This window comes from Malus sylvestris, chromosome 17 (genome assembly GCF_916048215.2).
Source record: "Malus sylvestris chromosome 17, drMalSylv7.2, whole genome shotgun sequence".
NCBI lineage: Eukaryota > Viridiplantae > Streptophyta > Magnoliopsida > Rosales > Rosaceae > Malus > Malus sylvestris.
The window spans coordinates 5177316-5185854 of record NC_062276.1 but is presented as its reverse complement, the minus strand read 5'-3'; the positions used below and the strand labels follow the sequence as shown (position 1 = coordinate 5185854).

The following is an 8539-nucleotide window of genomic DNA, read 5'->3' as shown; positions in this document are numbered from 1 at the left end:
TCCCCTCTTGTTTATCATAGTTATTATTGAATGACAAGGAGCCGGCGGAAGAGAAAAACTTAGATGTAATCGAGCGTATATGAATGCCAAATTATAAAGTGACTCAACAGTAATTCTATTTGGACACGTAAAAGTAAAATTGACATTTCCTATCGAGATGGTAAAAAAGCTAGACAATGAACTACTGCATACTTTTATTGCACTAAGCTCATTGGAGAACGTTAAATAAAAATTACATCTGCCGACATGCAACTGAAATCGATGACCGAACTGGCTCAGGAGGGAGGGTAAAAAACAAAAGATTACAGTCACTAAACTAACGATAGATATAACTCCCAGAAGGTACAGTAAAAATATAAAGAGCAAAGTTAAATCAACTTTTTATCCTTTATTTTTTTCACTTGGACTTGCCGTTGGCCAGTTTGGATCCAGGTCCATTAGGGTTGAGCTCATCCCAAGCTTCAATCCATGTTACCATGGCGTCGGCGAGCTTGTCGAAGTAGGGGTCCACCTTGCTGAGCTTCTCCTTGACCTGCTTGGAGAGCTCAATGTAGCATGCTTGCACGGTGGTGCAGTCTTTGGGAAGGACAGCAGATTGGAAGAATGGGATGATCTCTTCCTGCCAGAAGATGCCTTTGTACTCCTTCCTCAGGTTCACAAATGGGTTGCTGGCTTTGCTGTGGTAGATATATGGCAGCCCTGTCTTCACTCCAAGCCCCAAATGATCTGTTATCACCTGAAATATTCATGATAATACATACTGTTAATCTATAGTATCAAGGACGACGGATTGTTCTGACCAACTGACCTAACCAATATATGCAACTAAATATATTATTCACATGAAAGAGAGAACAATGGAAGAATTAGAAGACATATGGGCATATTGTATGGTTAAGAAAGGGAACCTTGGTGCACCAGCCAGCCCACATATCGTCGTAGCGTCCAATTGGCTGACCGTCACCCATGAGTCCGAAGTACATAGCAGGGCCGATGAGGTCACGGTCGAAAGCCAAGTTCATCCCACACATTGGGAACAATGTGCCCTTTGGGATTGTCATAACGGCATCCACAAACCTAGTGAAAGCATAAGCATATAATGTTAGGAACATATATCGCACGATGCGTACAATGCAAGATAGGGTTCTTGTAGGGAGTGGATCTACCTGGTGTTTCTCTCAAGTGGCTTCACAAGCTGTGTTGGTGCATCATAATCCGGGATGTTGAGCCAGAGACCGTGAGAGACAGCGGTCGGAACACCCTCACGGAGACTGAAAGGGTATCCACGTACAAAATCCGCACCGTCTCTGAAGGGTTCATACAGCGTGTTGAAGAAAAATGGGGTCGATGGTGCAAGGAGGTTCTTGATGTGTTGCTCCAGTGCATTCACTGGTTTGCCAGATGGGTCTGTTGCAACCTAGAAGTATATACACACGGAAAATGATGATAACTTATAAATATGCCAACAATTTCAGAGTCGTAGTACAAACAAATTGAAATTAAGTGCTTCAGAATTGGGAGCGGAAAGGACACAAGTAAGTTGCACATAAAACAAAGGCATATGCTATATCTTTATCTAGGAACAAAACAAACAAATATAGAGATGGAAGAAGTCCAACAGAGAAGTTAAACAAGTTCAGTGTTAAAATTATTTTCCAAATTAAAATAGTGGGATGGATGGGAAGGAAGGATTTTCATGCAACAAAGATGTCTTTGCAGTGGAGGCGTTATAGACTAATTACACTTTAATATGTATGAAAATTTAAAGGCATGACAATGTGAAATTAGTTTGGACGCTAATCACACATTAATGTGTGAAAAGTTAAAAAACATGACAGTGTGTGAGTAGTGTGAGATAACGACATAGTGTCATGTATATAAGGAGAGATAGATTGTTATTGAAATTGATTTAAAATAGGGATTTACCTACACACAAATCCTACTGTGGTGATGTGCAGTTTAATGTGTTTAACTTTGCACGCATAACAAAAATTATTCAATCCAGATCAAACTAGATGCCATCAGTGCTATTTACATACAATCTCTAACAAATTAAGGACGCTTATTTCATTTTATATGGGACTTTACATGCATTAGGTAAGGGAAGTGTTATTAGCACTCCAAAAATCTCATTCTACACTCCTCACAAGTGTATTTTTCTTTTCTAATATAGAAAGTTTGGAGTGTAGAATGAGATTTTTGAAGTGCTAATAACAATTCCCTTAGGTACTAGTGATATAATTAAAATATACAAAATCAACAATTAAACATGGGCGGATCCGTGATACCATTAAGACTTTTATTTGTAGGAAAGAAAATGAACGAATACGGTTATACAAAGGAATCTTAAACTCTTAAAACGGTCATATTATTTCAGATTTGGATGATTTTTTTGTAGACAAGATCTTTAAGAGAGACCTAAAAAATTGATAGGTTACGAAATGGGCTCCACAAAGTATAAAAAATGGGTAAAAAAATAGTGTCACGATCAATTAAAGAAAAGAAAATCGATAGAGGCAGAAGAACGTGCCGCATGAATTATTCAGTCATCCATATTTTACGCAAAACCATGAAATACAAGATCCAGACTTTAAAAACTCATAAAAAAAAACAATTAAAATCCAAAAACAAAACAAAGATTGGAAAAACCTAGAAAAATAAGAAGAGGAGAAGACATACAAAGCAGTCATCGTCGATGGTGAAGATGTACTTCTTCTTGGAGACCATGTATCCGAAGCATCGGCAGGCAGAGTCCTTGAACGAAATGCAGGACGACCTCGGACCCAGAATCTTGTTAATGTCGTTGCGGTTATAGAGCTCGTAGTCGTAGCCGTCCGGGACTTTGATGGTCTTGGACGGATCACCGTCCTGGACGATGATGAGGTGGTAGGGCTGCAAGAACGGCCTCCACATCTCCAGGAAGTCGAGGTTTCTGATGGTGGGGATCACAATGTCGAGCTCATCCGTCAAAAGGGGTGTCGCGGAAGCCATTGGAGGATCGAAAGGCGCAAGGTTGACAGAGAGAGAGGGGGAGGGGGAGGAGTGAGAGGCGTTTGAAGGAGGAGAGGGAGTTTGAATAGGAATATAAATGAAGGGGGACGTGGTGGCACGTGAGGAGGCGGAGGAAGCGGCACGAGTGTGGGTAGGGAGGAAACGTGTACGAGATTTAAAGGTGTAAGAGAATTGTTCAACTCTTACAAAAGCAAGCTGAGATTGAGAACTGCAATTGCAAAAAGACCAGATTTTGATTTTATGAGTGTTTAAAAAGGACTTGATTTTAGCTTTTTGGACTCTAATTCTAGTCATCCATTTTGAACCTTCCACGTGTTGTTTACGAATAGTTTATGGTATTCGATACTAGATTTTTTTTAGCATGATCACCACACTATCACGTGTTGTTTACTATTAGTATAGTTTTGGTTTGAGGGAAGAAAAACTTCAATGTGGCAGTGAGTCCCTTCTTTAACCTCATTCTTTCTACAAACACCCAAAAATATACAATTCTAATATTTTGGTTAGTCTGACACTTCTCGTGTTAACATGATACATAACATCTTTATTGAGTTAGTTTACATGACTGACCACTCTTTATCGAAGATTGTTTCTTAGTTTCAGATGTATACTTTGTCATTCACACATATTATAACATGTGGATTAGTAGCAACACGTAACTGTGTGACTGTCATACTCAAAATTTTCTCTATTTTTTGTCATTGCATTAGCAGTATTTCAAACTAATAATACATTGTTTGAGAAGGTTAAAAGTTACGACAGGTTTTGGAATTTCTTAGTAAACTCGATGACTGAGAGTGTATCTATCCCCACAAAACAGTTACCAGCTTTTCAAATTGGTAAAAAGGTACTTTTCTGCGTTGCTTTGAACGTTTAGGATAGATTGGTTGCTTTCATGCATAAATTTGCAAGGACGATGGTAAATAGGCGCGAAGGGGAACTGTACTAATTGTGGGACTTGGATTTTGACATGACATATGAATATGCTTTGGTCCGCAAGTGAGACATCACATAACTCGTTTTTGGTCGATAGAAACATAATATAACTTGTAGATCACGCCTTATTACAGTGGCGAAAAACAATAATGCTTATACAGTTTGGTGTAAGTTCGATTCTAACCGATTTCTCTTCCCTTTCACATTTAACAATTAAACTCTCAAACGATATCATTTGTAAAATAACATAATATAACTTGCATTAATTACGAGTGTATTACCACAAATTAATTGAGAATGTATAAGTTAAAGGTTAATTATGGCAACCACTCTTCAACTTATACTCAATTTTTATTTTGGTCATTCAATTTAGTTCTTATATTTTATGCTCTTTCTATGTAACTTCCCATTTTAATCCTCCGATGTTACGATTTCGTGACTTTCGTTACAAGTTGACCAACCTCTAACGTAAACTGAAAAAATAAAAGAACCAAAATTAACTACAAGTGCTAAACCCATTGAACAAAGGAGCAATTGTTGAGTACATACAATCTGGACGGTAAAAAGAACAAATAAACAAAAGATACGGGGACGAGAAAAGTGTTTTTTAGCATGCATCAGTGTAATGTACATCAGAATCTATGGCCTTCAGATTCTTCATTGTTGAATTCTTGGCCGGACATCTAGCTCTCTATTCACATAAGGCATGTCGTACAGCAGTGCATGATAGAATATTCGAGATACAAAAAGCATAGGGGTTCGAGTTTCTCTTTGCGTCCAATTCAATTCACCTTAATTCCTGCAATTTATTTCGGGAGGCTTAATCTTCATATTAAGCAACCTAATATGCTTCAAGAATTTTTTACGTTTTCTTCATCCATCAATACTCAATCGAGTTTTTAAATGACCAAGTACAAAACCCATATGGTCAAGAATTTCACTTGGGTACAACTTGGCCCATTAAACAATGGACATCTTGATTGCTTAGCCCATTAAATAAATTTCGGTTAATCGTTTTTTCAATACGTCTACTAGGTTTGACAAACGATATCTTGTTAGGTTTTTTACTGATGAATCGATATTGACCTGATTCGTTAACGGATTCATCATGAATGACTCGATAAATACACGTTTTGTTAACAAGTTGTCCCGGAACCTGTTAATCTCTAGTCGTCTTGTGTCGAGTTAAATGAGTCGTGCAAGAAATTACCATGACTAATTTGCATTGCAAAAATTATAATATGCAACGAAAGGAAAATGCTCAAATTCCATTAGTTTTTCTAATATGTTAGCACCTTATCATACATCATATTTCTCTCACATGCCCTATATACTATTTTCTCTATTTTTCTATGTACATATATTAGTCAGTAAGATGAAACCCTAAGGTGCAGTCCATTCGGTGCCTCTACTCGTGGAAATTTCATCAGTTTGTCTCCCCCAACTTCTTCCCACCTGCAAGCAAATAAATATTACAATCTTATCTTTAATAGTAAACAACATTTCTTTTACCTTAGGTAAAAAATCAGATCAAAAGCTACCTGTATCTAGTTACAAAGTAGTGCAGGAAAGTTGAAATTTCTGATATTCCCAGCTCCTTTCCTGGACATAGCCTAGTGCCCCCTCCAAATATAAAGAAATAGTTTGAACACTCCAAGCTCTTGTCCTGCATTTTGCATTCAAACCCAGTTTAGAAATTCCGACTTAATGTTTAAATTTCAAGTTTATTTCCATTGTCGAAGCCGAGCAGTCAGACAGAAATACAAAGAGTTTCACTAACCAGCCATCTCCAAGGATTGAAGGTTAATGGTTCCGGATACAGAAAGGAGTCATAATTAATCTCTCTTGTATACACATAAATTCTCCACCCTTTTGGAATCAAATATCCTGTTTAAACATAGAAAAAAATTGTTATAAATCTTTTAAATAACATTAAAGGGTGGCTTCAAGCCAAAAAGGCTCCATGCTTTGCGAGGGTCAGTAGAAACATCTATCGTACGCAGTCTTATCCTTGCTTTACAAAAAGGTTGCTTCCAAGGTTATTAACAATTTAAAATAAGAAAAACTAATGAAAAGAGCTTGAGAAAACTTTAAGTTTTAACGATAAAGGCAAAATAATAGGTAAAGTGAATAGTATCAGAATTGACTTTTTAATGTAAAAATGTGGTTTTTCGTTAAAGTGAACAATACCGAAGTTTTTCGTTAAAGTTACTCTTAAAATAACCTTGCAAATGTAAGATATATTTTCCTTACCATTTAGTTCCATATCTTGAGTCGTTTTTCTCAATACCCCATTCACAATGGTAGCTAATCTTGAGGTCTCAAATATTACCTGCAGGGTAAAAACATAACATGAAAGATATTAGCAAACCAGAGCAAATGGTAAATCCAAAATTTTCAAAGGTGAGAAATTCTCACCGCACGAGTAAACTTCATAGATTTCAAGTCGTTCCAGTCAATTGGGCCCTCTGGGTTTTTCTTTTCTCTAATTGCTAACTGCTCTTTCTACAATGTGCAGTTAAAAAGTCAGAAACAAAACTCCGAAGTTAAGCAAGTTTGGATGAGATTGTTACCAAAAGCAAAAACAAACCATAAACTTACTCTGAGTTCTTCAAGCACTTTGGGATGATCATGGAGGTACTTGACAGCCATCATGGAAGTAGTGGAAACCGTCTCATAACCCGAATACAAAATCGTGATGACCATATCGATTATTTCTTCGTCACTGAGTTTGTGTTTGTTTTCATCACTTGTCAGTAAGCAGCCAAGCATGTCTTTATGGACTTCTTTGGAAGCCCTTCTCTCTTCTATGAGTTTTTCCAACATGCTTACAATATTCTTCCTTGCCTGCATATAAAATGGTTCGCCAATCTGAATTGCTGGACCTTCCACAACAATGTCCATTGGAGATTTGGTGATGAGAAAATAAATCAGATGTATACCTGAAAACCGTGGTAATAATTCGTGCCAGGAAGATCAATAGGCAATGAAAGGGTGCCTAGCACAAGCTTGAAGAACTCTGTCTTGAATGCTGGAGTAATTGAGCTTGATTCAATGCCTGCAATCTGCTTCAGAGATGATAAAAGTGCCATCTGTATAAAACAGTTGAAGGAAAACTGATCAGACCAGTGATCAACAAAGGAATAGTATCAGAACATGTTTACTATCCGGAATCAGCGAGTAAAAACACAAGTACTCCGCAATCAGGGTCGAACAAACTGCAGTTCGACTCTGATTACGGATTACTTGAAAGATGGGATGTTGTTACACAAACCTCTTTGGTTTTTTCTTGAATGTTGATAACTTGGTTGTCCCAGCCAGCGAGGTGGGATGTCATGAACTCGTCAATTTTGGGCAAAATCTGGTCTCTGATCACGGTTGGGTTAATGAGGGCAAGCAATGCGCCTCTCATGTACTTGTGAGTGGAGCCATGGACTGCGGCAATGTTGCATTTTCCCAAAATATCCAACATGGATTGTGGGTAGCCAGGAACCAGCCCTTTGGCTTCATTCATTAGGATGTATCTGTTCACCTCTGGATCCATGGATACCACTGTAGGGCACCCCAATATGTGGGATTTGAAGAAACTCCCATACCTGGCAAAAAATAAATCAAAATTATACAAAAAATGTTTTGCCAATTTAATTTACGAAAAATGATACACACGACTTTTCACCTGTTATACACATATGTTTAATCACGAGTCACGACTGTTGTTTTCGTTTTACTCAAAAAACCTACTAAACTTTAACAGAGGAGAAACCCTAAAAATATAATCACCTTGCTCTCTGGTTTTTCATGAAGTTTGGGCCTTGTTTGAGAAACTCAGTGGTTTCACCAAAGACTGGCCAGCCCATTGTGCCTGGAGGGAGGCCTTTCTTTCTGTATCTAACTTCATTCCATCTGAGAAGAGCAGAGCAGATGCAGACCAAACAGAGGAAACAGATAAGCACTATCATGAAGACAGCCATTGATGCTCTGCTCTCCTCCTAGAAGCTGCAAGGAACCCTAGACAGAGAGAGCATTCAATGGTATGGGCATGCTCTAGTTTTGTGGTGTAGCCAAAAGTGTTTCATATATATATATATATAGGCCAATCCAAGTCTCAACCACCATATGTGAGAGAGAGAGAGAGAGAGAGGGAGAGGGAGAGGGAGAGAGACCATATTTTAGGCCAATCCATGCACCCTATACAAAGTGAGGGACCTTATCTATGACCTCGAGCAGTAAAAGCTCACTTGAATGACTATAAAGTGTTTAGTTCTTTCACAAAGATCAGTCACGTGTTATTATTGATCTCTACACGTGCATATTGTTAGAGTTTTGAAACTCTTGTCCCACATTGGAGAAAACAAGATTCTCAATGACCTTTATATATGTTTTGTCCTCTACAATATTAGTTAGGTGTTGGATCACTTGGAATGGGAATTGAGGCTTGGACCACCAATCCTATGGATTAGGCTTGATGATTATACCATAATATTAATTTATATTAATCAAGACAACGGCCTTGGGGCACTTGGGGCCTAATAATTAAAATTAATTTGATCAATTAGTTTTAATTTTTTAATTAAGTTTTTAATTAAAATTA

General features: G+C 37.7%; 2 protein-coding genes across 2 annotated transcripts; both read right to left on the bottom strand.

Moving 5' to 3' along the window:
- Positions 1-170: 170 nt before the first annotated feature.
- Positions 171-3229, bottom strand: LOC126610958 (probable UDP-arabinopyranose mutase 1). The gene is made up of 4 exons (XM_050279137.1): positions 2680-3229; positions 1167-1417; positions 909-1077; positions 171-736 (listed from the first exon to the last, which is right to left on the bottom strand). Exons 1-4 carry the CDS (start codon positions 2989-2991, stop codon positions 398-400), a joined length of 1071 nt encoding a protein of 356 aa, XP_050135094.1. The 5' UTR covers positions 2992-3229; the 3' UTR covers positions 171-397.
- A 1963-nt stretch (positions 3230-5192) lies between these two features.
- Positions 5193-8025, bottom strand: LOC126612490 (cytochrome P450 85A-like). The gene is made up of 9 exons (XM_050280916.1): positions 7729-8025; positions 7223-7544; positions 6891-7040; positions 6550-6795; positions 6367-6453; positions 6202-6280; positions 5729-5835; positions 5490-5614; positions 5193-5403 (listed from the first exon to the last, which is right to left on the bottom strand). The coding sequence occupies exons 1-9, from the start codon at positions 7917-7919 to the stop codon at positions 5316-5318; spliced, it is 1395 nt and encodes a 464-aa protein (XP_050136873.1). The 5' UTR covers positions 7920-8025; the 3' UTR covers positions 5193-5315.
- Positions 8026-8539: the final 514 nt, after the last annotated feature.

Coding starts and splice junctions, on each gene's coding strand:
- LOC126610958 (XM_050279137.1), bottom strand. CDS start 2,991: ATGGCTTCCGCGACACCCCTTTTGACGGATGAGCTCGACATTGTGATC. Junction 1,078..1,166: donor CCACTTGAGAGAAACACCAG/GTAGATCCACTC, acceptor TGCTTTCACTAG/GTTTGTGGATGCCGTTATGA. Junction 737..908: donor GGGCTGGCTGGTGCACCAAG/GTTCCCTTTCTT, acceptor TGAATATTTCAG/GTGATAACAGATCATTTGGG.
- LOC126612490 (XM_050280916.1), bottom strand. CDS start 7,919: ATGGCTGTCTTCATGATAGTGCTTATCTGTTTCCTCTGTTTGGTCTGC. Junction 5,836..6,201: donor TCAAGATATGGAACTAAATG/GTAAGGAAAATA, acceptor ATGTTTAAACAG/GATATTTGATTCCAAAAGGG. Junction 5,404..5,489: donor TACTTTGTAACTAGATACAG/GTAGCTTTTGAT, acceptor ATTTGCTTGCAG/GTGGGAAGAAGTTGGGGGAG.